Here is a 26,397-nt window from a genome sequence, read left to right as displayed (position 1 = left end):
GGGAAACTCTAGGTTTTCCTATCCTTCGGTCCAAGGCCAGCAGGGAAAAAAAGAGGATCTCTCTCTCCCAGCTACTCAACAAGCCCCAGTCTCGGACCGCCTCTTACCGGTCCAGATTTGGATCCTCTTTCCATCACTGCAACCCCGGGCACGCAATGCTGTGACTGGACAGTGACTCATCTCCACCTGGGTTGTGCCGAGGGCCTAAAGTCCCAACTGTCTGGGAAGCATAAGCAGAGAGGGTGAGTGACTGGGCTGGTCAGAGGAAATGTGAGGCACGGTTACCACTGCCCTGGTGTGTGCAGGGCAGCAGACACAGACCGTGTCTTCCTTCATAATAGCGAGTCGGTTGCTTATGAGATCATTCAGTCTGGAAGCAGAGCCCGGGGTGGAGAGGAATCTCATAAAGCCAGTCTTGAAAGAGGAGGCATGGCATGGTGTCAATAATTTTATGTGAGAAACAGAACTTGTAGTGTTAGTACCATGAGTGCCGTTTATTTATTTATTTATATTACATTTATCTATTTATTTTTATTTTGTGTGTGTTTGTTAAAGGAGGGGTGTGTGTGTGTGTGTGTGTGTGTGTGTGTGTGTGTGCCACAGCACACGTGTGGGACTTGTGGGAGCTGGTTCTAAGGAGCTACCATCATTTGGGTGTTGGGATTGAACTAGGTTGTCAGATTTGGTGGCCGGTGCCTTTCCCTGCTGAGCCATCTTGCTAACCCGATGAGTATCATATAATAACTCTTTAGGATGAAAGGTCCTTGAAGGCAAGACTTTGCACTCTTGGTACATTCTACTGGGCATGATACTCAATAATGTTTGTAAAGGATGGATGGAAGGGTGGATGAATGGATGGACGGGTGATTCATGAATGAACAAATGGACCACTTCAGTTTGAAAATATCATAAATAAAAATAAGTTCACACTATTCAACAGAAAATGTTCAACAGTTAAATGCCATCTTAAACTGCATCTCTTCTTGATTATTTCAAGTGCAATGTAAAAATGGCATAGTCTCTGAAACCACACGAACCTAGGTCCTGGCTCCATGTGATCTTTGTAAAGCTCAGTTTCCTCATCTATAAAATTGGGTAACATTATTATTAATAGGATGCCATCTCAGGGTGGAAAGAATGAATCAGTTTCCCAAGAGGTTGCATGGGTGTATTCATTATATTGATGAATTAACTTGAGCCAGGATCTGACTCTCAACCCAGCAGAACAAAGAAAAATCACATTTCATCAGCACCATGAGAGGGAAGGCATTTCCTAGACAGACACCTGTATCACCTACATCAGAAAAGCAGACAGAGAGTTGAGGCAAGGGCTTAGTTGGTAAAGGGACTGCCTAGCTTGCAGGAAGCCCTGAGTTCAGTCTCCAGTACCACAAAAACAGATAGGGTGGGTTTCACATGAAACCTGTAATCCCAGCATTCAAGAGGAGGAGGATCAGGAGTTCAAGACTACCCTTGGATGCATTGGAAGTTTAGATGAGAATAGGCTACATGAGCCTCTGTCTCAAAACAGAAAAGAAAAGGGAAAAAAGGCAGATAGATCACGATGTTCACTTATTAACTTATCAGGTAAAATGACTTGGAAAGTCAAGTAACTAGCATATTTTCTTCCCGTCTGCATACAATATATTGGCAGTAAAATAGTAACTGGAGGATTGTTTGTGACCAAACAAAGGGACTTGAGCTGTGTCCTTAATGTAGTCACAGCCCAACCACTGGAAAACACTTGAAGGAAGAGTACTGTGTTCTTAGAGACACAAGGCAGAAGACTGATTCTGGTGGCCCCAATGGACCTGGCTTAACCATGTTCCCAAATGACCAAAGAGGGTGTAATAGCAATAGAAGCAGAAAATCAATTTGTTGAGCATATAGGAAGCTAATATGGGGACCAGCATCCTAGACTTGTCTGTGAGGTACCAAGAAGAACTTCAGGCTATATAAGAAAGGAACAAAACTGATCCGGGTGATTGTTATCTCAGGGGTGTCATGAGGAGCCTGGTTGGTGACAAGAAGGGACTGCCCACAGAGTAGTTTTGATTCTTATTGCAACATGTTTATTGGTCAGACCTGTCGTCTCGGAGTCCACAGTAAGTGCAAGAAGAAATGACTCAGAAAAAGCTCTCTTCAGAAGTGCATGATGGTTAGTTAGGTCAACCACTGAACCTTCTTGCAGGGTTAAGACAATAACTGGAAACTTCTAGACGTTTCTCTGGTGGTCTGGAGCATCGCATCTTAAAGCTAGAATCTACAATCTTCCTGCCACCTCTCCCGTGATGGTCTCTGAGTCTGGGGGTTGGGGAACAGCCTGTGACATAGATGTCCCATTTGTGGCTGAGCACGCCACAGACATTATTCTCTGCACTTTGACCAGTCTTGAGTTAACTACATTAACTACATCCTCTTCACCAAGAAGTTTCTCTAATGAGGCCTGGGAACTGAACTCATCTCTGGGTACAGAAATTAATTTAGAGGGGAGTATCATAGTCTGCTTATTTGGCAGAATAATAGAAGTAGGTTTGGAGAGGACCGTAGTGGAACAGTGATTTTTTTTGGAGAGGACAGGACCACCGCAGTGATGAAGTTCAAGAAACTGTGATTGCCTGTACAAGACAGAGTTAGTTAACACTGGTTTGCAGGGCAAAGGGGCTCACACGCTGGAGATATTGACAGCTGGAGAGAGAACCAGTTCTCTTTAAGAATGTGGCCCCTAGTAGGCTGACACGTTCCGGCGGCTGGCCCTACATGAATGAGTGTATGAGTAGCACAAATTGGATCTGGTGAGTTATAAAAAGGTAGGAGTGGGCTGGCGAGATGGCTCAGAGGTTTGGAGCAAATACTGCTCTTGCTGAGGACCCACATTTGGTTTCCTGCACCACCAGTCAGGTTTCTCACGACCGCCTGTAACTCCAGGTCTAGAGGACCCAACACCTCTGGGCTCCTCAAGTGCACATGCCCCGACACAGACACACACATGTACATAATTAAAAATGTAAAAATCTTAAAAAAAAAAAAAAAAGAGGACACAAAGTGGGGGGAGATGAGGATTGGGTGTAACTGGGAGAAGTCAGGAGTGAATGTGATCAAAATACATTGCAGTATGTGTGAAATTCTCAAAGAATCAGTAAAAAAAAAAGCCTAAATCACACACATAAAGGCTGGCGGTGGACAGTTTCCTGTTATTATAGCCCTTCGAGTGTTAACAATATCTGAGTTACTCTTGGCGTCTTCAGCCTTTCAGGGGTGGGGGGCTACCAGTTTTAGGTGAGCAGCTCTTAATACAGAGTTGAGCAGGAATCTGACCTAAAGTTTTAAGTGGTCAATGGACGGAGGCAATATGAACACTGTTTCTTCTTCTTCTTTTCCAGTGTTCTTTCTTCTTCTTTTTTTTCTTTATAACTTTTTTTTTCATTTGCATACCAGCCCCAGTTCTCCCTCCCTCCCCTTCTCCCGCCCCCCACCTTACCCCCCCATCCATTCCTCAGAGCGGGTAAGGCTTCCCTTGGATAGTCAACAAAGTCTGGTATACCAAGTTGAGGCAAGGCCTAGCGCCTCTCCACTGCATCAAGGCTGGGCAAGGTACCCTACTGAGGGAATGGGCTTCAGAAGGCCAGTTCACACACCTGGGGTTAAGTCCTGGTCCCGCTGCCAGGGCTTCCACAAGCAGATCAAGCCACACAGCTGTCACCCACATTCAGAGGGCCTAATTTGGTCCCATGCAGGTTCCCCAGCTGTCAGTCCAGAGTCCATGAGGTCCCACTAGCTCAGGTCAGCTGTCTCTGTGGTTTTCCCCATCATGATCTTGACCCCTCCCCAGCTCATATGACCCCTCCTCGATCTCTTCAGCCGCTCTCCAGGAGCTCAGCCCAGTGCTTAGCTGTGGCTCTCTGCACAAGATGCCAAGTTTCCATCCTGGTTCTTAGTGGTCCATAGGGTATCTGCAGGCCCACGTGGAGAGATAGCACACCAGCAAAACAGCAGCTAAATCTCTGTTACCCTTGGATGCTCACTGCCAAGGTCTGCCTGTCTTCTTGGGTGAGTGCGCGTATCTTTCTTTGTTGTGTTATATACATTTACATTTTAATACATTTTAATATTGTGTGCATGCCACAGTGTGGATGTAGAGGTCACAGGACAAGTTAGGAGAGTTGGTTCTCTCCTTCTATCATGTGAGGCTAGCAACAGAACTCAGTTTGTCAGGCTTGGCAAGCATCCTTATCAGCTGATGTATCTCACAGGCCCTATTCTCTTATATATTTATGATTCACAGGATATCTTATCTCCTTATTTTCAACATTTTGGGGTGGAAAGGTTTACCTCGGCCCCCAAAGCACTAGTAAAAAGAAGAACACCCGTGGCTCGCATATCAGCTGTGAGGGATTTTCTTTTCTTTCTTTTTTGTTTGTTTTGTTTTGGCTTGGTTTTGGATTTTGTTTTTTTATTTTCAAGACAGGATTTCTCTGCATAACAGCCCTGGCTATCCTGGAACTCACTTTGTAGACCAGGCTGGCCTTGAACTCACAGAGATCTGCCTGCCTCTGCCTCCCCAGTGCTGGGATTAAAGGTGTGCGCCACCTGGTGAGGGCTTTTCTATTACTCTGGGTCCAGGTCAAATGTTTCAGCTCCTGCGTCCAGTAGCCTGTGAAAGCCAGATCCTGTCCCATGTGTCAACCTACCTGTGGGAGACACGTGCTTCCAGGCTTCTCTGGCTCCCCCAGGCTTCTCCGCCTCCCCTTCTCTGAGGACCTTGCTCAGCTTTGTACCAATTCATATGGGAATCACAGATTCTCCACCAGATAACAGAGCAAAGACTCTTTTTTTTTTTTTAATTAAGAAACTTTTTATTCATTCCACATACCAACCACAGATTCCCCCCATCCCTCCTCCTGCTTCTCCCCCCACAGCCTTTCCCCCTAGCCCAGCTCCCACCCCCTCCTCTGAAAAGGTGTGACCTCCCATGGGGAGTCAACAAGCCCAAGAACAGAGTCCTACACTAGTCAGTCAAGGGAAGGGGAAGGTGTCAACATGACCCCAGATGAAACAGTGGATTGTTTGAAATCTCCACCAGCAACCTTGATTAGTTTATTTTGACCCCCTGAGTTTAATTATGGCCAGGCATGAGCAGGTGTGGGTCCCATTTACTGAAACACGGGCAACTTGAGAACACTAAAACACAGGGCACACATATAGGAATTGTCAAAGGATAAAAGAGAGGGGACAGACTGAGGGACACTTAAAAAGAGAACTGTTCATTCTTTTCACTCTTATATGTGCTGCTTAAAGGGTTAGAAGAAATTTTATTTTATATTTTTCCTATAAACTAGATACCTTTTGAAGATTTGCTCTCTCTCTCTCTCTCTCTCTCTCTCTCTCTCTCTCTCTCTCTCTCTCTCTCTCTCTGTGTGTGTGTGTGTGTGTGTGTGTGTGTGTGTGTGTGTGTGTGCTCATGCCACAGCAAGTTTGTGGAAGTCAGTGGACAACTTGAGGGAGAAGTTTCTGTCTTCTCTTTTCCTTTGTAAAATAAATCTGGGGCCATTTATTAAGGTAACAAAAGTGTTTCCCATTTGATTGTAAAGTACCTGCGGTGTAAGTTCAGTCAGGGAGCTTTGGACCACACTTCTCATTCATTTCTGCAATCCAGCACTGAGCAACAGTAATGCCCATGTTGGCAGTGGTGTTTCTGCATCTCTCCATCCCCTTGTTAGTTGAGAGGGCATCTTCAAAAGGATTGCAGAATTCTCCCCACAGCCGTAGGCTTTCAAAGACTGCCTGATGCTAAATATTGGCTTCCTGTGTGAGTTTGTGCAAATCATTCAACATCTCTGATTTCAGTCCGTAGACTTCCTGGGACGATTAACTGAATTCAATAGTGTAATGTACTTAGTACATGGTAAGAGGTCAGTAAATGTTAAAGGCCACCTTTTGTGGGCTAGGGTAGGGCTGGCGGTGTAGTTCAGTTGGGAGAGTGCTTGCCCCACGGGCACAAAGCTCTGGGCTCCATCCCCAGCACCCCATAAGCCCAGCATGTTCCCTAGAGTTCCATCAAGAGGTAGAAGCAGGAGGACTAGAACGTTGAGGTGAGTCTGAGGCTAGCCTAGGCTACATGAGATCGTGGACTAGTATACCTTTACTCATATAGAGATAAGAAGTTTGACTCTTTCTCTTTCATAAAGCCAGTTATGGGCTACAGGTTAGATTCCTGAACAATCCTCACAGCTGACATGCAAGGCAGTGGTATTCACTTTATTGCTAGTGCTTTAGGAGTGGAGGGAAACCTTTCCCAGAAAATCTGGACCCCAAGGAAAGGTAGCCTGTGGAAGATATTAAATCTTGACGTGGCAGAGTCGAGGCTCAACTTGCTGGTAACCTGGGTCACATAAGATGGTCCAGTACAACCTCGGTTAGACCCAGCATTCAGAGATGAAGAGGAGAGTAGGAACATAATGAGAATATAATCCAACCCACAGTAGTCTAAGATGAGGCAGGCATCATTGGACCTGAGACTAGATCATTTCCAGACCAGAAGAGTCAGTCCATAAGCCTGGAGGACCCCAAGGCTGGCTAGCACCCAGCATCTCCAAAGTCTGACGTGAATCTCTCAGAGGCGCTTTATTTCACAAGAGGATGGAAGAAGCTGGGAACCCATGAAGCCTGCCAGAGATTGGGCAAGGTTGCCTCCTGCTGTCTGCTGCACCAAGAACAGACTCCTTTGATCCAACGGCCCGAGCGGTCGGTCCTTCTGGTTACGCCATCACTGATTGCAGAACTTTCTCGCAATTCAACCGTCCTTGGAGTCTCTGCCACGCATGGGAGCAGGCTGCTGGGTTGCGTGCTGAAGCCTTGGAAAAGTATGTTAGGAATGGAGTGGGAGAGTCAGGTATGGGTTGGTGAAAACAGGCCGGGGGTGGGTGGGGTGGGGGAGAGAAACTGGTGAGCCAGATCCACAGGTACATCTCACAAGGGGAGACTGGGTGGCACATCTTTCTCTTTGCAGAAGTCAGAGCTGTCTGGGTCTGGACACAAAGAAGGTCCTGAGCGGTGACAAGGAGTAGAGAGGACACCCCACTTAAAAACTACCAAAGGGGCACAGGATTACCCAAGCACTGCCTTGAATCTAATCCCTACCCACTGTAGAAGCCCATTATCTGTCCGGTTCTAGACCCTCCCAGGAGGTTTGTGTGTCCTCTTTGTAACTTTGAATTCATGCCAGTCGTGAGACCATTGCTGTGTCAGGGTCGAGGGTGGAGAGACAAGAAAGGAGGCCGGGTGATATTCTAACTGTCCATGTGGAACCGAAAGGCCATCTTACTCCTTGGTGTCTTTTGATTCTTGTATCACTCTGAGCTTCATTCCAGAAGCATGCCCTTGAAGAAAGCCAGGGGCCGGGCCGGGGAACAGAAACCTTGGCCAGGCTACAGAGGATTGAGGCCGTGGGGCAGGAAGAACAACCACTAGGAAGCAATAAGGGCCTCTGCTCCTGTCTTTACTCAGAAGAACCTGCTGTCTCCAGTGAGCTCCACCCACCACACTCTGCCAGAGCCCAGCTTTATGCTCTGAAGGGACATCTGGGACTGGGAGCTGAGGCTGGAGCCCAACAGGGAAGGCCCATCCGTACAGGTGCATGAAGGAGGCGCTTCTCTGAGAGGCCTTTGGCCGGAAGGAGCTGCCATTGAGTTAACTTCTTTGAAAGTCTGTGCCAGTAGCTTCTTATACCATGGGCCCTTGTTATTTTATTTTTATTTTTAATTACTTGGTTGTGTGTGTGTGTGTGTGTGTGTGTGTGTGTGTGTGTGTGTGTGTGTTTCTGTACTACAGTATGTGTAGGTCCGAGTCAGAGTTCTGAGTGGTTCTCTCCGTCTATGGTGTGGGTCCCAGGGATTGAACAAAGGCCAATCCTTTCCCTGCTGAACCATCTTTTATGTTTGTTTATTTTTCTTTTGCTTTTTGTTTTTAATTTTTATTTATTTATTTATTTTTTTTGAGACAGGGTCTCTTGTAGCCGACTCTCTGTGTAGTTGAGGATGATCTTGAATTTCTGACCCCTCTGCCTCCACGTTTTGAGCGCTGGAATTACAGGCACGTGCCATCATTCCTGCTTTACATGGTGCTGGAGTTAAGACCTAGAGCTTTGCGCACCTCAAGGTTCCTCCTACTTTTGACAAGAAAACTTGATACCTCAAAGTTACATCAAGCAGAAGCCCAGGGTTCAGACCCCTGCCCAAACCTGCCTCCAAAGGAGGAAGAATTTGGAAACGCTCCCTGGGTGGGCTCCAGAGCTCGCTCAGCTGAGGTTCAGTTCCTGCAGTCCTCACCGGAGGCCGGTTGTAGGGCCCGCTCCAGGATGTGTGGGGAAGGACCTGAGGCTCCTGTGTACTCTGGCTTCACTGGGCAGTTTCCAGCCTGCTCAGCCAGACCCGGGTGGAGGTGGGGGCGGAGCGCCGCTTTTTTTGACCTGGGGAGGAGGGGCCGCAGGTAAGTCCCTTGGCAGCTAGACTAGCTACTGTCACACGCGCCGCCCCAGCGCTTCTCCCAAGGCGCACCTGAAAAGGGCTCTGGCACTGAGCCCCGATCCTCCAAGCCTCCGTAAGATTTGGGAGCATCTCCTTGCAGATAGCAAACTCTGTCTCCTGTCGCATAGGTTACATGGGTCCCAGAGTCACCTGTCCGTGCGGAAGCCGTCTCTCTGGCTTCCAGGTGAGGGCTTGGATCGAGCCTGTGGTGGCCTCAACCCAGGTGGCCGGCTCCCTCTACGATGCAGGACTACTCCTGGTAGTGAAGGAATCCTTCGCATCGGAGGCTGGCGGCTCCTCCAATCACAGCGCTAGCCAGTTGTTCGGGAAGCAACAGGAGAACCAACAGCAGAAGGCCATCTCCAATTTCTACATCATCTACAACCTCGTGGTGGGTCTGGCACCCCTGCTGTCCGCCTATGGCCTGGGCTGGCTCAGTGACCGCTACCACCGCAAGATCTCTATCTGCACATCAATGCTGGGCTTCCTGCTGTGCCGCATCGGACTCCTGCTCAAGGTGATGCTGGACTGGCCCGTGGAGGTGATGTATGGAGCAGTGGCGCTCAGTGGGCTGTGCGGGGGCTTCTCCGCTTATTGGTCCGGGGTCATGGCGCTGGGATCCCTGGGCTGCTCCGAAGACCGCCGCTCCTTGCGCCTCATCATCATCGATTTGGTGCTGGGCTTGGCTGGGTTCTGTGGGAGCATGGCCTCAGGGCATCTCTTCAAGCAAATAGTTGGGCACTCTGCTCAAGGCCTCGTGTTAACCGCCTGCAGCGTGGGCTGTGCGGCGTTTGCCCTTTTCTACAGCCTCTTTGTGCTGAAGGTCCCTGAGTCTGTGTCCAAGCCCAACAAGGTGTACCCCACCGTAGATACTGTGTCCGGCATGGTGGGCACCTATCGAACCCTGGATCCAGATAAACTGGACAAGCAGAATGTATCAGAGAACCCTCTGGCTCCCGGCAAAAAGAAGTCCTCTCGAACCATCATCGCTTTGCTATTCGTGGGTGCCATCGTCTATGACCTGGCCGTTGTGGGCACAGTGGATGTCATGGCCCTTTTTGTGCTCAAGGAGCCTCTCAGTTGGAACCAAGTGCAGCTGGGCTACGGCATGGCTTCTGGATACATAATCTTCATCACCAGCTTCTTGGGTGTCCTCGTCTTCTCCCGCTACTTCCGGGACACCACGATGATCATAATTGGGATGGTCTCCTTTGGGTCTGGAGCCCTTCTCTTGGCCTTTGTGAAGAAGACATACATGTTCTACATTGGTGAGTCTGGGGCTTAGGGAGGCAGGGCACTGCTAACAATCTGTGTCAGAGCTTAGGGGTGTGGTCTTGGAGTCCCAGTTTAGTACCAGGGACAGAACTTGGGAGTCCAGGAGGTACAAGGGAGACGGGAATGGGTTTGTCTGTTTTGCGCTGGGTATTACCTGTATTGCTGACTGAATCTCGCCACGGTGGGACTCATGGCTCTGGGTCAAGGAGGTGTGGTCAGTGGATCTTGGAATCAGCATGGAAGGCTGCCAGACCGCCTTAAGTGGAGATGGGTTCATTTAACTTTAATAATTTTAAAATGGTATTTATTTCATCAGAGTGGAGAGATGGGCACGTTGTAATGCACCTGTGATGCTCAGAGGGCAGCTTGCCAGAGTTTATTTCTCCTTCCATCATGAGGTTTCAGGGACTGAACTCAGGTTGTCTGACAAAAAAGCAAACCCCGTTACCGGCCAAGCTGCTTCCCCCGTCCTCTCCTCTCCAGCGTTTTTTTGTTTTTGTTTTTGTTTTTGTTTTTTTTGTTTTGTTTTGTTTTGTTTTTTTGGAGGGGGGGGTTTCGAGACAGGTTTTCTCTGTGTAGTTTTGGTGCCTGTCCCGGATCTCGCTCTGTAGCCCAGGCTGGCCTCAAACTCACAGAGATCCGCCTGGCTCTGCCTCCCGAGTGCTGGGATTAAAGGCGTGCGCCACTGCTGCTTATTAACAATGCACAACATTCCTCAATAAGTGGCTCCAATCGAGCTCCATTGGCTCTACAACCGATGGAGCACCTTCCCATAAGACCATGGGCTGAGGTTTCCACTGGGGGACAGACGCCAGCCAGACAACCTCAGGCAGAAAGTTCTAGAACTCCTGCTGCAACAGAACTTTCTACAGCTGTGGAGTGGGCGTCCATCTTTCAACAAAATGTCCACTGGGCTTGTACGGCTCCCAGGCATTTGCTGTGTGGCTGTGTAAAGAAAGAAGGGAGTCCAAGGTTTATTTCATGTTTCCGTACATAGGCTGCATGTGCCTTAATAGCTAACAACTTGGAAAGAAAATTCTAGATGGTTATCAGGGAACTGCCCCAGGCCACCCACCTCAGAGACAGCAGCTAGCAAAATGGCAAGGTCCCAGTTAAAGTCTTCTGCAGAGGACAGAGTGCCCCTCTCTCCAGCCCTTCCTATGGTATCTCTCCATTCCCCCCCCCTGCCCCCCCCCGCCCCGCCCCACCGCCCCCACCGCCCCCCCACCGCCCCGGGGGCCCTGTCTCTCCCTAACCTCCCTCCTTCTCTCCCGCCCCGTCTGCAGTTGGCTAGTTAAGAAGGCTTTTGGGAGGTGTGGTGACTGAACTAGGGGGCCTTTTCTGAAAGGGCCAGAGATTCAGAGTCTGGGCTACTCGGGGTGGTGCTCCCAGCAAAGAAGTCTAATGCTTCCAGACCAAGGCCACGGGGACTGTGTGGGGAGGGACCGGGAGGGAAGCCTTTGCTTTGCTCTGCTCGCCTGGGTTAAGGCTGGACTCCAATGAAAGTGTTCTTCTGATCTGCTACAGCTCGAGCCACCATGCTGTTCGCACTGATCCCCATCACGACCATCCGATCAGCCATGTCCAAACTCATAAAGGACTCCGCCTACGGTGAGTGAGCGAGAGGACTCTCCCCAGGATGTCCTGCCCGGGCTGGCACAGACTTACTCAGCTTGTGGCACAGACTTTCAGAAATACTCAGAAGATCCAGAAGCAGGGCTGGGAAGGCGGCTCAGTTGATAAAGCGCTTGCCTGAGGTCCTGAGGTTGGATCTCCAGCACTCGTATAAAATGCTGGTGTGGAAATGCATACCCAAAGCCCCAGTGCTGGGGAGTCCGAGAGGAGGATTCCTGGAGCTTTATGTCTACCCCTGGCCTTCATACATGCACATATGTGCACGAACACACACACACGCGTTCTGGAAGCATCCTCGAACTTATAGGAACACACTGGTCTCTATCTAGGGCAAAAAGAATGGAGAGGAGAGTGGACAAGCCTCACAAAGCTAGTCACTGCAAACCAGAGTCAGAGAAAGGTTCTTCGGGAGGATCCAGCTGGATGGAGGCAGGATTCCCATCAAATGGAGCCACGGGGACTGGAAAGGAGTCCTTAGGATCACGAGGGGTCTCTGGAGCTCCCCAGGGACCAGGTAGAGGAAAGGGATAACAGCACATCTCTTGATAACCCTTGTCTCCTCCACAGGAAAGGTGTTCGTCATCCTGCAGCTGTGCCTAGCTCTGACAGGTGTGGTGACATCCACCATATACAACAAGCTCTATCAGCTCACCCTGGACAAGTTCGCCGGCACCTGCTTCGTCCTGTCCTCCGTTCTCTCCTTCTTGGCAATTGTCCCAATTGGGTAAGACAGAAACTGTCTGCTATGTGGGTTGGGGCCCTGGTGTTTACGTCAATCAGACTTTTATTATTATTATTATTATCATCATTATTATTATTACAAGTGCCCTCAAAGAAGAACAGACGGCTCCCAAAACCTGGCCCCTCCCTGGCAGTTTCACAGAACGATCGATTATTAGGGGCTTCACATACTTCCCTGCAGTTGGAGGCCCTGTTAGAAACTCGCAGGAGCCATTCTGACCAGATCTTTGGTTTGGATCCCTTTAGGACCCCTCGTCACTTCCAAGGACTGTTTCTTCCCTGTGTCCTGAAGGGACTCAGCCACCACCCCTTGGTGTGAGCTTCCCAGCAAGGCCTTAGCCAACAATCCCTTGCCCTCTTCCTCTGAGGGACCATCTCCTTTGTGACCTAAGAGCACTCAGCTCCAGGGGAGCAGAGACAGAAGGCCCCAGCCATGAAGAGCAGGCCAGCTGCTCCACAGCCAGGCACTGCTAGCCGAGGGCTAGAGGGCTCGGGAATGGAAAGAAAGGACGAAAGGACGGGTTAATTCTGGCTTCACTAGGAAAGAGTGTGAATCACAAAGGGGTGTGTGTGTGTGTGTGTGTGTGTGTGTGTGTGTGTGTGTGTGTGTGTGTGTTAAAGTTGGTAAGGAGTCGCTTTATTTTTAAAGAATTGTATTTATTTTTATTTTGTGTCTCTGAGTGTTTTGCCCACATGTACATCTGTGTGCACCAGGTATGCAGTGCCTGCCCACTGAGGCCAGCAGAGGGAGATGGAATCCTCCAGAACTGAAGTTACAGATGGCTGTGAGCCACCAGCTGGGTGCTGGGAACCCAGCTCAGGCCTTTTGAAAGAGCAGCAAGTGCTCTTTCTTGCCCCCTTTTTCTTTTTATTTAATTTTGTCTCGTACAACACATCCTAACCACAGCCCCCTCTCCCTCCACCCCTCCCGGCCCCTCCCGACCTCCCTTCTCCCCCAGATCCACTGCTTCTCCATTTCCCTTCAGAAAAGAGCAGTCTTCCCAGTGATATCAACAGAACACTGGCAGCAAGGGATCTTAACCACTACGCCATCCCCTCAGGCCCAAGAAGCCACTTTCTTGTTGTTGTTAATTTGAAAGATGGGCTATAAGTAGTAGTGGAGTCCCTCTTTTATCCCAGCACCCCAGAAGCAAAGGCAGCAGATCTCTGAGAGATGGTCTTGCTATAAAGCTCAGGCTGGCTTCAAACTTAAACCTTCCTGTCTCAGTTTCCTGTGCACTGGGATTGCAAGTGTGTGCCCCTACATCTGGCAGAAGCCACATTTTAAAGCACAAAAGGCAGGCTGGGGGTGTAGTTTAATCGGTACAGTGCTTGCCTAGCATGACAAAGCATCAGCTTCCATCCCTCCCAGTGTGATGGTGTACATCTGGGACCCCAGCTCTCAGAGGGTGAGGCAGGAAGATCAGAACGTTCCAGGCCAGCCCCAGCCTGGGCTTCCTGAGACTGGCCTCAAAATAACAACACGAACAACTGGGGCCAGGAAGATGGCCTGGGTAAAATGGTTGCCGTGTAAGATACAAGTTCAGATCTCCAGCACCCAGGAAAAAGCAACTTCAACCTCAGTGCTGGGGGTGCAGACAAGGTCCTCAGAGGCCACTGGTAACTGAACTGAAGTTGAAACCACTAACTCTCCTTGGGATCAGTGAAGGTTAACTAGGCCTTTGATATTCATGGGAACTCATCACTAGGCAGGAGTGAGAGGCAAAGAGGCGCTGGGAAGATGGGGCAGCTGCCTAGTTCACAGTGTTACTGGAGACAGGGAGAAGTTCATTATCCCGGGACTGGAAAGAATCGGGAGAGTTCTCTAGAGCCAGCCTTCTGGAACTTAGTAACATCTGACGCACTATAGAGACAAATTCTCTCCCCGTCGGTGAGAAAGATTGGTGGGAGATGATTCAGGCCTAGGTAAAGATGAAGAGCTCCCTACCTCGCCCCCCCCACCCTCCCCCCACTCCCCGCGCCTCATCCCAGCTCTTCTTCTATAATTCTCTTTTGCAAATTCTTACAGCCTTGTGGCCTACAAACAAGTCCCGAGGTCGCAACAAGGAGAGAGTGCCGAGAAATGAAGGAGTTGAAAACACCAGCGATAACCAGGTTCTGCCCGTGAAACCCAAGTTCCAGCCTTCCGAAGACCTGCTGTGGCCCTCGGGCCCCCGGGGGGAGGGAAAAATCACTTTCTGGGTATTGGAGGAAATTTCCTAGTTCTCAGATGTCTCTGCAGGGTAGAGGTTAGGGTCTGTGGGTACCAGCTGCTTGCACAGGCATCCTAGGTCCTGGAGGGGTTCAGGCTCCTTCCAGCCAGCCCCTGTCCTCCATCACTGTCTTAAAGGCCCCAAGAGATGGTTAACAAGTCAAGTGCTAGAAGTTCTATGGAAGGCTTAAGCCCAAGGGGAATGAGCAGGAAATGGGCATTTTGTAATACTGACAACAGTTTTGTATGTACGACAATAGTTTTTAAGTTAATGTAAAATCTTGAAAAAACGAGTTTTCTTGGTTGAGTCTTCCTCAGCTGGAAACAAGAGGTTAACACTGTTGCTTTTAGGAAGCACATGTCAGGACCAGGGCTGCAGCTCCGCGGGTGGAATCCTTGCCTGGCATGCACGAAGCCCTGGCTTCCATCCTCAGCACCTCCTAAGCCAGGCACGGCTGTGGGCACCTGAATTCCCAGCACTTAGGAGACAGAGGCAGAAGGGTCAGAAGTTCAAGGCGATCCTCAGCTGTATCGCCAGTCTGCAGCCAGCCGAGAATACATGAGATCCTGCCTCAAAACAAAACAAAACAAACCCAGCAACAAAAGCCAAATCCAGCAAGTCCAGAAATATGCAATGGAACATTTTCAGTCTCTTTCCTGAGTGAATGGTGTAACAACACAGGGGATGTTGAGCAGCAGCTTATTCTGAGTTACTTATTCAGATTGTCTGTTTTGCTTACAGAGCAGAATTATCTCCTAATAAAATCAATATTCACAGTGTGAGTACAAATCGTTCTTTCCCTGGTGGGATCCCCCTGTAACTACAGATATGGCATTCTCAAAGTAGAGTGAAATACAGAGAATGTATTTAAATGTCAGGGCATCTGGACAGTTTGTATCTGACTCCCTGCAGGGAATGATCACAACTTGACTTCCTCCGCCCTCCCAACCTCCCTGCACCCACCCCATCCTCTTTCCTTTGTCCTCCTTGCATCTTTAACTCTTGAGGTGCCAAAGGCACTTGGTTCTCCAATAATCTGTCCCCCCACCACCCCACAGACCCCAGAATTTTTCCAACACCTGAGTCAAAACTTCCAGCTCCCCAAGATAACTTAGCCCCCTTATTTTCCCCTCACTCACCACTTAAGATTACCGTATCCTTTCTCTCTTCCCTGACTGATACAATAGCATCACCTCCACCTCCCAGGCTGTAAGGCTCCAAATGACCTCTGACCTAGTCTCCTTTCTCACAGTCTTTTAATCTGGCTGCCCCATAACAACCTCCTCCTTTATCACTTCTTGCCATGGCTTTTAAAAAGATATTTATAACCTCTGTGTGGTGTGTGTGTGTGTGTGTGTGTGTGTGTGTGTGTGTGTGTGTGTGTGTCATTTACCATGTGGGTTCCAGGGAATGCCAACCACCTTCACCTGCTGAACCATCTCACCAGCCCTTGCCATGGCTTTTGCGATTTATTTCTACCCATGTCCCAGGTCTCCAGCCTGACCCCAATCATCCAGCATCTGACCTCTGTACCTTTATAAAAGGGAAGGGGGAAGGTATATAAACAGTCCTTTAAAAATCAGCTAAACATATAGGAAAGGCTTACTCATTAATATTTAACTTGGACATATCTCAACAGGTAGTAGGAAAAGCCCTGCCATAAGGGCTGTCATATAGCAAGTGCCCACCAGAAAGGTGCTTTGTGTACATAATTACTAGCTTGTCAAGAACCCTATAGGGAAGGCCTGTCTGTACTTTAAAGTATTGAAGGCTCAGAGATGTAACTATTCTAGAACTAGTTATTAAATCAGACAATGGAATTGAAATCTCAAATCTCCTTATTCTATCTTGCTGTCCCATTTTATATCACTGTAGTATTGAATTAATGATGTTGGATTAACTGTATGTATGTATGTATGTATATATAAACACACAATATATATATATATATATATAAACATACATATATAAACACACATATACATTGTTTTTAAATAGCACCTCACCATGGAGCCTTGGCTGACCTGGAACCCAATATTTGACCAGACAGGTCTCAAACTCACAGAGATCTGCCTGCTTCTGCCTCCCATGATCTGGGGTTAAAGGCGGGCACCACATCCAGCTTCATTTTAAACTACATGTATATCGGTGTGTCTGTTGAGTGGGAATGTGCATGTAAGTGAGGATTAGAAGGCAAAAGAGGTCCCTGGGTCCCCTAGAGCTGGAGTTACAGGTGGCTGGGAGCTACCTGGCACAGGTACTGGGGACTGCATTCGGATTCTGTCCTCTGCAAAAGCATTCTCATAAACTGCAGGCATTCCCTTTTCTTGGAAATGCCTCAAAAACATGGCAGGAAAAAACGAAACAAACAAACAAACAAACAAAAACAGGAAATGGTTGCCCCGACCTGGAATAGAATGAGCTTGCTACTGTTCCATGCAGGAAGAATCTCTGTGTAGCACCCGCCTGGCAGTCTCAATGATACTACAGCAATTTGTCTCCCTAAATTGGTGCCAACTTAGAAGATGCAGGAGAGGGCAAACGGTGGCAGGGCCTCTGGTCAACACCGAGTTTATGTGAGTACTTATGTATGCCTTTTCCTACTACCCCGCATGTGAGAATCTGCATGCTCTGATTCTCACACGCAAGTTGTCATCTGTTCAGAGAAACTTCTAAAAAACCAGAAAGACAGGCGCCCCATTTCCCCTGTCCTAACAAGTACAAATGAGCACATGACCCGGGGTAAATAAAGCATCTTTTATAGGTTTATTGGTCCATTACTTTAAGTTAATTGAGGTAAAGAATTTTACTTTAATTTACAAGCTAATAGTTTATCAAGCAATACAAATTCTTTGTTTACCTCAAAATGTAATACTAATTCCATAGTAAACAAGAAACAGAATTTCTTACACACAGATATACGAAAAACCAAAGTGAACAAGAACCTCGGGCCAGCATCAAAAATACAACAAAACAACTTTTTTTCTTCTTTTTTTATAATCTCTGGTTCCATAACAAAGAAAAGGGTGACATTCTTTTTTGGTAGTTTCATGAGACAAAGACTTGGATCTGTAAATAAATCACTTTCTTATCAACACGCATTCTCTCAAGCACTTATGTTCACAGCTTTTGTTTTGGCTTAATGGCAGCATGGAGAGAGAGAGCACACAGCGAGACTCCATACCTCAGAAGCCTGCTTCTTTCTCGGTAAGTTTTAAACACAAAGAACAATTTCTAAAAATTAAAAAAAAAAAAAACAGTCCAAAATTTTATTTTAATCCCCCCATTGACCAGTTAAAATGTGAGTTAGAAAGTTTGCTGGCAGTTTGTTTTGTGGGAGTCTGTCAGATAGAGGCTGTCTCTCCATGCATTCCTGGCCAGGCATGAAAGGAACAGGCGCACACACACACAGTGAGCGGGACTCTGAGGAGAGGTCCAACCCTCGGCAGGCACGGTCTAGGTGGACAGTGCTGACTGGTAAAGATGCTGGTTTGTTCCCGGATGAAGGCCCAGCTGACACAGCCATCCCTTTGTTACACCAATCCACATGTTGCTTTGCAGTCTAGGAAAAAAAAAAATCCCTCCTCCTCCTCCTGCCCTCCAGCACTGTTCCTGGCAGAGCATCAGTCTAAGGCTGTGAACCAGCCTGTCCAACAGCAGTGTGCCCAGGTGTTGGCTGCTCTGGCCTGGGCTGTGGAGAGCCCAGAATCACCCGATACTTGGGCGGTACTTCTGGGAGAGGCGCATATCAACTCGTCACCACTGGCTTTAATACTAAGTGAGTCCACAGAACAGGTTTGTGTTATTTGGCATTTCAACCTTTGGAGAGTTTCTATCCCAACGTGCTCTAGGGCCCGTTCTGCAGAGGCAAGGGTAAACCTTCCATGCCGGCCCAATCTAGAGGATTCTCTGAAGCTGTGGGATTCGTCACTGCTGAGAATGTCTGTATCCTCCACAGCCCACACCATGCCAAAGCATACGAAGTTCATCTGTCCCACTCGGAAACAGCAAACAGTGCCGTGGTCCCTGTTTCTCGACATTATTTCAAGTATCATTTGGCAACAGCAATATTTAGTCTCGCCTCCCAAAAGGCCACCTTCCTTCTGTGACCCTCACTTCTGGCTTGTGACTTTCAGAGGACTGAACATGGCCTGTGTTAAGTTTCTAGACCACCTGCTTCCACGTGTAAAACGTTCTATGCAGACTTTTTAAAACACCAGCTGAGGAGTAAGGCAATGAGTGGGTACTGACAAGTTTCTAAGAACTAGTTATGCTTTTAACAGTCCGGCTTTTTCTGGATGTGTTGGTTTTCAAGTGCTGAGAACAGATAAGAAGAGATACACATCTTACTGGTCTCTTTAGAGGTTCCCCCCACCCCACAGCACTTACTTAGAAACTACAGTAGTTAAAAACTAGTAATGTGGTTTTGGTTTTGCCACGAATAAAGGGTTGGACAGTCAGCCACACCCAGGAATATTTCAAACAGATATAATCAAGAGAGAATGGTCAGTCCCCACCCCAGCCTCCTCAGACAAAGAGTCCCTGTCCTCCGATGTGTGTAGCCACAGAGACACCTTCAAACCTAGAGTGGGTTGGTAGAAGAAACAGAATCTCTCATTATTCACTAAATTATAAACAGGGAGGGAGGGAGCAGGCCCAACACACCTACAGCATCTCTCTTTGGCCAAGAAGAGGTCACTTTCAACTATACTGCTAAGTGCCACCTTCTACCTGAGCAGAGACAACCGCAGGTGATGAGAAGGCACAGCCCATCGGTTGCCATCCTGAAGTCTTTTGAGAGTGAGAAGGCAACCCCAAATTCCAACATAATCTTGTAAATGAAGACGACCAAAGTCCCCTAGCTGTGCCCTATGCTTAGCTTAACTGATTTCCAAACTCCCTTTGTGAGAAGGTGGAGTTCCAGAAGTGAGAAGGGGGTGCCCCAGCCCCAGCCCCAGGAGCTGATCCCCTGGAAGAATCACTCTTCAGGGTCACCAGTTCCACCTAGCCAGAAAGGATCCCAGTTCCAGTCCACTCCAAGACCCAGACCAGTAGGGCCAATGCAGCATCTAAGGTAGTCCTTGGCCTTGCTCTACCCATCCCAACCAGCTCAGGATAGCGTAGTGTAATGACGTTTCCATGATTCAAATGACCTCACTGAAACAGAGGCAGCTACCTAGGCCTTCAGTTCCACAGGACAGGACCAAGTCAGGGAGTCTGAGTGTTGTCCTCAAGGAGAAACCTTGGCGCCACACTCAAATCTAAACCAGAACTTCACTGGCCTCTCCAGAGGCTGCAGTGTGCATGGACAGTTTCCTCCCGTTGAGTAGGAAGAACGCATTCCATGGGCTCACGTTTGGCAGAAAAGGAGACTTACATTCCACTTCTCTCCCCAGATATGGTGGGTTTTTCTTACTTGGGCTGCGGGGAAATGCCTGGTGAGTTCAGGATAGCTTGGTGCGCACCAAGCCTGGTTCCTCCCTAAGCCTATTCTCCATTCCCCAGCACTCATTACTGAGCCTTAGGAGAGGCTAAAAGCCAAGCCCACACAGGCTGGAGTGGCTCCCTCCTTACTCCAGAGCAAAGCCTCCTTGCTTTGGGCAGAGCAGCCCAGATTCTTCTTGCAAATTGGCAGCATTAGTATTAACCTTTCCTGCTACAAACTACAGCAGTCTCCTAAACGTTCACCTCTCTCAAATTCTCTTTCGCCTTGGCAGATTTCTAACCCAGTGAACAAACCCTCCATATCTCAGGACCTGGACAGTTACTAGAGCCAACTTTCATTTCTCTGTCATGCGTTCAAGCCCTAAAAGCTATCTATATCCCTCTGCCTGAGGTACGGTACACTCTACCCTCAAGGCAAAGTCTCATGGAAAATAAACAAGAGGGGTCTGTGACTTCAAGGCAGAGGCTTTGGAGACTCCAGAAGGAACTAATGGAGCCTCTGAGGCATTTTGGCACTGTGATCTCTGAGCTATAGTTTGTGTGGGGGAATCTCTTTTGTGCTTGGCCAAGAGGAAGGCAATGCTTATGACTGCTGAGCTTCCGGGGACTGAGGGAGCCACAGGAGTAGGGAAGGCAGGAGGCCTCCTTCACGGGCCGCTGCCCCTCTCCTTCAGGACCAGCCTCCTCAGCTCGCCAGATGCTACCTGAAGACAGACAAGAGTACCTTCTTGTGCATGGGGTTCCTGGCTCGGCCACTGACATCGTTCCTAGGGGACAGAAGGTCTCCATCATTCCAGATCTTTCTGGAATCTCAAAGCCAAGGAACATTGCTTGCTGGCCAAATAAACAGAAAAAGACAAAAATTTCAAGATGCTGTGAAAGGCAGCCTCTCATGAGGGAATGACTGTGGACCCTGCATCCCTCCCTACATTTCCCTGTGCAGCCCAGGGCTGTTTCCACAGGGCTCCCTTCTTTCTTAGCTAACCGGCACACAGGATTGACTTGGGGTTTCAGCAAGCAGCTGGTCATCAGATTTTGGCTTCTCCTTAATTCTTTCCAAGCATCATGACACTGGACACTTATCAAGCACAAGGTCCACAAAGCGAAGTTTCATGTTTCCCAAAGCTGCACATCGCTGCTGGGCCAGTCTGGTGTCTGCTGCCATCCATCAATGGAGGCCTGTTGGTGACTGAATACATGCCCTGACTCTACCAGCATGCTTGGGTTGGCTCTGGGCATTCACACCCACGCCAACCCGATGGTTTAGAGGTAGAATGAGATGCCGAGCCACTGAAGTTGGGGGTGTACAGACTGTTCTTACCCTTCTGCTTCAGTGGGTCATTTCTATTTGTACCAAACAAAATTCACATCAAAGGATTTTAGGATGGCATAGATGGATGGGGTTTAGGCAAGTACCAATAGTTTCAGGAATTATTATTTCCATCACACATTGGTCAAGTTCCGGGAAAAGACAAATAGTTTCATGCTGTCTAGCTGCTGTCCACGATGTCCCAGAGGCAGCTCAGTGGAGGTCCAACTCTGTTAGCAGGAATGACAGGATTTCAGCATGCTGTGTGTGTGTGTGTGGATTGGAATTTGCAAATTAACTTGTATATGAAGCACTAACTCGACTGCTTCATTTTAAAAATAAACAAAACCCCTTCCCATTTACTGGCGGCTAGGATTTATGGGTTTTTAGCAAAGAGCCACAGAAGAAAGAACATACTATGCAGCTTCTTTCAGCAAGAAAATGATCTGAAAGAGATCCTTCTAACTGTTGTTTTTTTTTTTTTTTAATGGCAAACTGAAAAGTTTCAAATGCAGACTTTGAGCACAGCCAGCAGGTCCCAGATTTTGGCTGCAAATGGAGATTTCCACAGAACCAGAAGCAAGGAGCCTGCTGTCACTCCTCACATCTGGGGGGGGGGGGCTGCAGATTCCTTCCTGATCACAGAATTTGGGGGGTTAAAACACTCATATAGAACATTCACACTGAATTTACAAATTGTGGCAGTCCTAACAATGCCACACACCAGCCCTCACTGCGAGGTTGCCCAGATGTTCAGTGGGCAGGACAGGAAGTATGAAACCAGACATTTTTGGTGAGGTAAAGGCAAATTGCACAAAGCAGACATTGGAGCTGAGGCCTGGTACACGGGGAGAGTCGCTGACCACAAGACAGCAGCGGTTTCCTAACAGGTCTAATCCCAACCACGGTGACGAACAAGCAAGACAAACACACTAACACCTTCACGGAGAAAAAAAAAAAATGCACCTTTTTTTCCAATTCACACCAAAAAGCTTCTCATCTATAGCATTCTGGTGCCAGAAACAAGATCCGGGAGCATTCCCTTCAGCTTCCTGAGGCGTCAAACACGGACAAGGACGCTGGCCTGCTCACTCAAGCACGGATGCACACAGACACTGACTTAAACGGACCCATGTGAACCAGAAACAAGCCAAGGGATGCCACTCACGATGAGCAGGCAGGAGGCCACAGTCACAGCCACAGGCCACCGTAAATTAAGGACTTTCCAAGAAGGTACCTATACCTCCCACGCTGGGACACGTCAATGCCCCCGGGGGTAAAGTGCGGAGCCACAGGGTCTCCACAGCAAGCCACAGCTGCCTTCTTCGTGTCCCGTGTCCCTGACTCTGTCCCACAACAGCAATTGGGCTGCCCCCAAAGTGCCGTCACGTCATCTGGGGGCTGTCCTGTCCCTCAGTTTCAAGTCTTCGTAGTGTTCCATTTAGGAGGTTCCTTCACAACACGGAGGTATGCTTCTGTTGAGAGATGATTACTGCCCCATGGGCTCCACCAAGGAATAGACAGGAAACTGAAAACAACGGTGGGGGGAGGGGCGGGGGGTTCACAAAGGAGAGGCGCTGCTCTGCTGTTTTCCCATGACCACCTCTCGGTTCTGCAGGGACATTCTGGTTCAGGGTGCCGTGCCCTGTGGAGGCAGAAGAGTCTCAGTGCCGCCGGGAACACAGCTACTTGGTCTCCTGTTTCTCTTGCAGTAGTGGAATAATCGACTCCCACGCCATGAGGCACTGAAACGAGAAAGCCCACGCAAGGTCAGCTGCTTAGCACTACTCTGCCAATCCTGATCCTGCGCGGTCACCCTTGTCCATGGCGCCCACCTGCGTTATCAATGCTGCTATCAGCAGAGGAGGCGACAGGTGTTTGTCCGGAATGTGTCACCCCCGTCTTTATCAAAGAGCAGTGTCCTTACAGGGCTCGCAAGCATTCATGAGTGGGAAGCCTACACCCAGGGAGTGGAGATGGAGCCACGCTAAGGAAATCTGTCCCTTGACTACGCAAAAACCAGACCAGGCAGGAAACTTGATGAGGACACCAGTTCTGAGCCCCGATGGGGACATGGTTGGAGGTGTGGGTGGAGCTGTACAAGGATGTAAACATGAAGGGCCAGCCACCTGAGTCAGGGTGGGTGGAAAACCTGCTCTCACTCACCAACCTCAAGTTTGGTTTGCTTGTCTGGGCTACTCTTAGTTCTCCCCAAAGAACAGGGAGAAGGGAGGCCAACAACGTTTACAGTGATTCCTGTGCATGTGAAGGGCGGGAGCACATGTACCAGGACATGTGTGTGTGGATGTCAGGACAACCTGAAGGGGTCAGCGCTCTCCTTCCACCATGTCAGGCTTGGCAGCGAGTCCCCTTACCCACTCCAGGGGGCCATCGCACTGGCCCAACTATCAGGTTTCACTAGGGCATACACTGTTCTCTATTTTCCATTCATTGTCACGTGGTTCAGGCAGAACATGAATGCAAACTGATATTCCTTTCGCTGCAAGCTCCTTTCACTCCAGGTCCTCGGAGAGGCCAAGAACTTAGAAGCTGTGGGCACTGGCACTGAGAGTGGTGCCCCAGTAGACACACTCCTCCCTCTGAAGACTCTTGCAAGAGGGAAGGATAAACCCACTGTACCAGACAGCCTGGGGAAGGAGGACTCTGCTGAGTCACTGGGCGGAGTTCTGCAGAGGAGAGAGGCATCACCAGGTCAAGCAGACGGAGGAGTGGTGAAACTTCTCCCTGATACCTTCCTGGGCGACGCAGAGGCCTGTCCTACATAAGGACAGACTAGGCGGCCTCAAGGAGCTTGCTTCCAGCAGTGGACCCCAAGGGAAGTCCACAGAATTCCAAATTCTAAACTAGCCCCTCCTAGCTACAAGGGTCTTTGTGCATGTCCCAAGAGGAACCATGACCAGGCAAACCTTCTTTTCGGTCCTCAAATGTGTCAGTTCTTTTCTTGCCCAGGGACTTGCATATGTTGTGCCCTTTGCCTACGGTAGATGTGAGTCAGATCTTTGTCTCTAGGGATCAGAATAAATGTTATTTCCACAGACTGGTCTTTCCTGCCCTCTCCACCAGGCCCCTAGGTTTTTGTTTTTGTTTTTGTTTTTGTTTTTTGTTTTCCCTGTTCCTTACCTTTAACATACTTATTTCACCCCTGCCTCTGGGAATCTATCATCAGCGCATCTCTGATGGACTGGGGATGCCTAGGGGGCTGTGCAAATCCAGCTATTCACCAACTTTGTAAACAATCCTTCGCACACAAGAAGTACAGGAAAAACGTCAATTACACGTAGATGCCAAGACCAGGCCTCAAGGTAGTTACCCTGTTTAGGGTACAATGAGAAGAAACAGACATAGACCCGAGTGCGCATTCTGGGACTTTAGAGATGGTGGAGTCACCCACCACGGGTATGATGGAGACACTGAACCTGTTGGTTTTAGACTGGGAAGTAAGAACAGGAAGGTAACTTTTACTGACTGTTTGCCACATGCTGAGTATGTTCTGGTAACGTGAATGTGCATTTTACTTTATCTTCACGATCATCCCCTGAAAAATGATTAGGACTTAACAAATCAAGAAGGAGAGAGATGGGCGGGTGCCTGGCCTAACTCACAGCCAGCAGCAGGAGGCCCTGACCTCATGTGGGGAGCTTCCTACCTTTGAGGAACCGAGGCTGTTTCCAAAAGCATGTGGCCCATCTCCTAAGCTGATTGTGCGTGGGACAATCCGGACTCACAGTTCCATCAGTTAGATATTTATAGTTTGGTACTCAAAGGGTGGGTCGGCTTGGGAGGAATTTTTAAACTTCTGTGAGTGTTGGTTTCTTTAGCCAAATTGAAAATCATAACATCTCCTTTGCCACACCACCTGACATGACCATGTGGCTTGGGTCCTGGAACCTTGACGAGGGGGTGGCGAAGAAAAAAGGACAGACATACAGACAGGCATGCAGCAAAGCTGGGATCAGGCGGGGGTGTGCTCACTCTGATGGAGGGCTCCTACTGCCAGCAGCATGGAGCCTCAGTGAGTTTATTAGGGACAGCACAGGGGAGGGGTATTAGCCAGTGCTGGTAATCTCTGTAGGCGGCCTGTAGGCTGAGTTGAGCAGGCTCAGGCTGTAAACACCTGGCAGGAGGAAGCTAGGGTTCCAGTCTTTGTAACACCCTGATCAATTGTTCAACACCACTCACACTCCGGCCCCAGCAAGCTTTGCTCTCCCTCCTGAGCCTGCCCATGATTAAATGGATTTGCCAGTTTCCTGTGGGTCAGAGGCCTCGGAAGCCTGGAAATGGGTCAACAATACCTCACTCAGGACTTCCTCTGATACCCACACCTCTGAGCCTGATGGAGGGTTAAATTTCATGAGCTGACGTGTGCAAAGCACCCGGGGCAGATCCAGTTCAGAAGCAGCAGGGACTCGAGAGAAAGGGCAGGGAAGGATGGAAGGCGCCTCCATCTCCCCCCACGCTCAGCTCTGTCTCCTCGACTTTCCTTCAGGAAGCCGGGAAAAGCACAGGCACATCACCTCAGAGCAGCAGCCGCAACCACAGAAGCCTCAGCAACAGCCCAGGCCAAGGAGGTGTCCTACGGCCACAATCTAGGAGACAGGCCTATCCCCAACACCTTCCGGGGTGAGAGGCTGCCCTATCCCCAACACCTTCCGGGGTGAGAGGCTGCCCTGGTTCCCACAGCTGAATCTCAAGGTCACAAGTTATTTCAGCTGAAACCGGACCGTTGTTTAACTGTAAGTGCAGATGAGACACCAAGACTCATTACCAGAAATGACTCCAAATTAGATACATTAGGAGTGAATCTTGATTTTAGGAGATGGCTCTCTCCCTCTTACCCTCTCCTCCCGTGTGTGTGTGTGTGTGTGTGTGTGTGTGTGTGTGTGTGTGTGTCTGTGTGTGTCTGTGTGTGTCTGTGTGTGTGTGTGTGTCTGTGTGTGCGTGCACACGTGTGTGTTAATGGGAATGTTTAACCTGAGGTCCATAGATCAAGAGGATACAGGAATGAAAGTCTTTTCTAATAGCATTGCTTTCCTATGTAATTCCATATACCTTTATTTTAGGTATTTAAAAAGAGTATTGTAAAGTCTAACATTAAAAACAAACAGGATTTTGGTTAAGATGTCTATGAGCTTCAACAGATGACTAAAGGGAGTCCTTGGCATGGTGAAAATGAAGACCCCTCTATGTGGAACCACAAGGTAACATAAGAAACCCCAAAGCCTCCATAAACTGG

At 48.8% G+C, this 26,397-nt stretch overlaps 2 protein-coding genes across 3 annotated transcripts in view; one reads left to right on the top strand and one right to left on the bottom strand.

Moving 5' to 3' along the window:
• Positions 1 to 5,536: 5,536 nt before the first annotated feature.
• Slc46a2 (solute carrier family 46 member 2) lies at positions 5,537 to 15,168 on the top strand. 2 transcript variants are annotated; one of them, XM_042271225.2, is made up of 5 exons: positions 5,537 to 9,793; positions 11,328 to 11,411; positions 12,003 to 12,159; positions 14,206 to 14,291; positions 14,740 to 15,168. In XM_042271225.2, the coding sequence occupies exons 1-4, from the start codon at positions 8,659 to 8,661 to the stop codon at positions 14,261 to 14,263; spliced, it is 1,434 nt and encodes a 477-aa protein (XP_042127159.1). In that variant the 5' UTR covers positions 5,537 to 8,658; the 3' UTR covers positions 14,264 to 14,291; positions 14,740 to 15,168. The 2 variants fall into 2 exon arrangements, with proteins under 2 accessions (XP_042127159.1, XP_006994073.2); XM_006994011.4 differs by having other exon boundaries at positions 14,206 to 15,168.
• Positions 15,169 to 17,132: 1,964 nt separating this feature from the next.
• Positions 17,133 to 26,397, bottom strand: part of Snx30 (sorting nexin family member 30) — a 100,673-nt gene continuing 91,408 nt past the window's right edge. The window contains exon 9 of the mRNA XM_006994012.4: positions 17,133 to 22,888. Coding sequence (XP_006994074.1) covers positions 22,829 to 22,888 — 60 coding nt within the window. The 3' untranslated portion in view covers positions 17,133 to 22,828. The remainder of the gene's footprint in view (positions 22,889 to 26,397) is intronic.

The sequence above is a fragment of the Peromyscus maniculatus genome, chromosome 2, assembly GCF_049852395.1.
Source record: "Peromyscus maniculatus bairdii isolate BWxNUB_F1_BW_parent chromosome 2, HU_Pman_BW_mat_3.1, whole genome shotgun sequence".
Classification (NCBI taxonomy): domain Eukaryota; kingdom Metazoa; phylum Chordata; class Mammalia; order Rodentia; family Cricetidae; genus Peromyscus; species Peromyscus maniculatus.
This window is presented reverse-complemented; position numbering and strand designations above follow the sequence as displayed.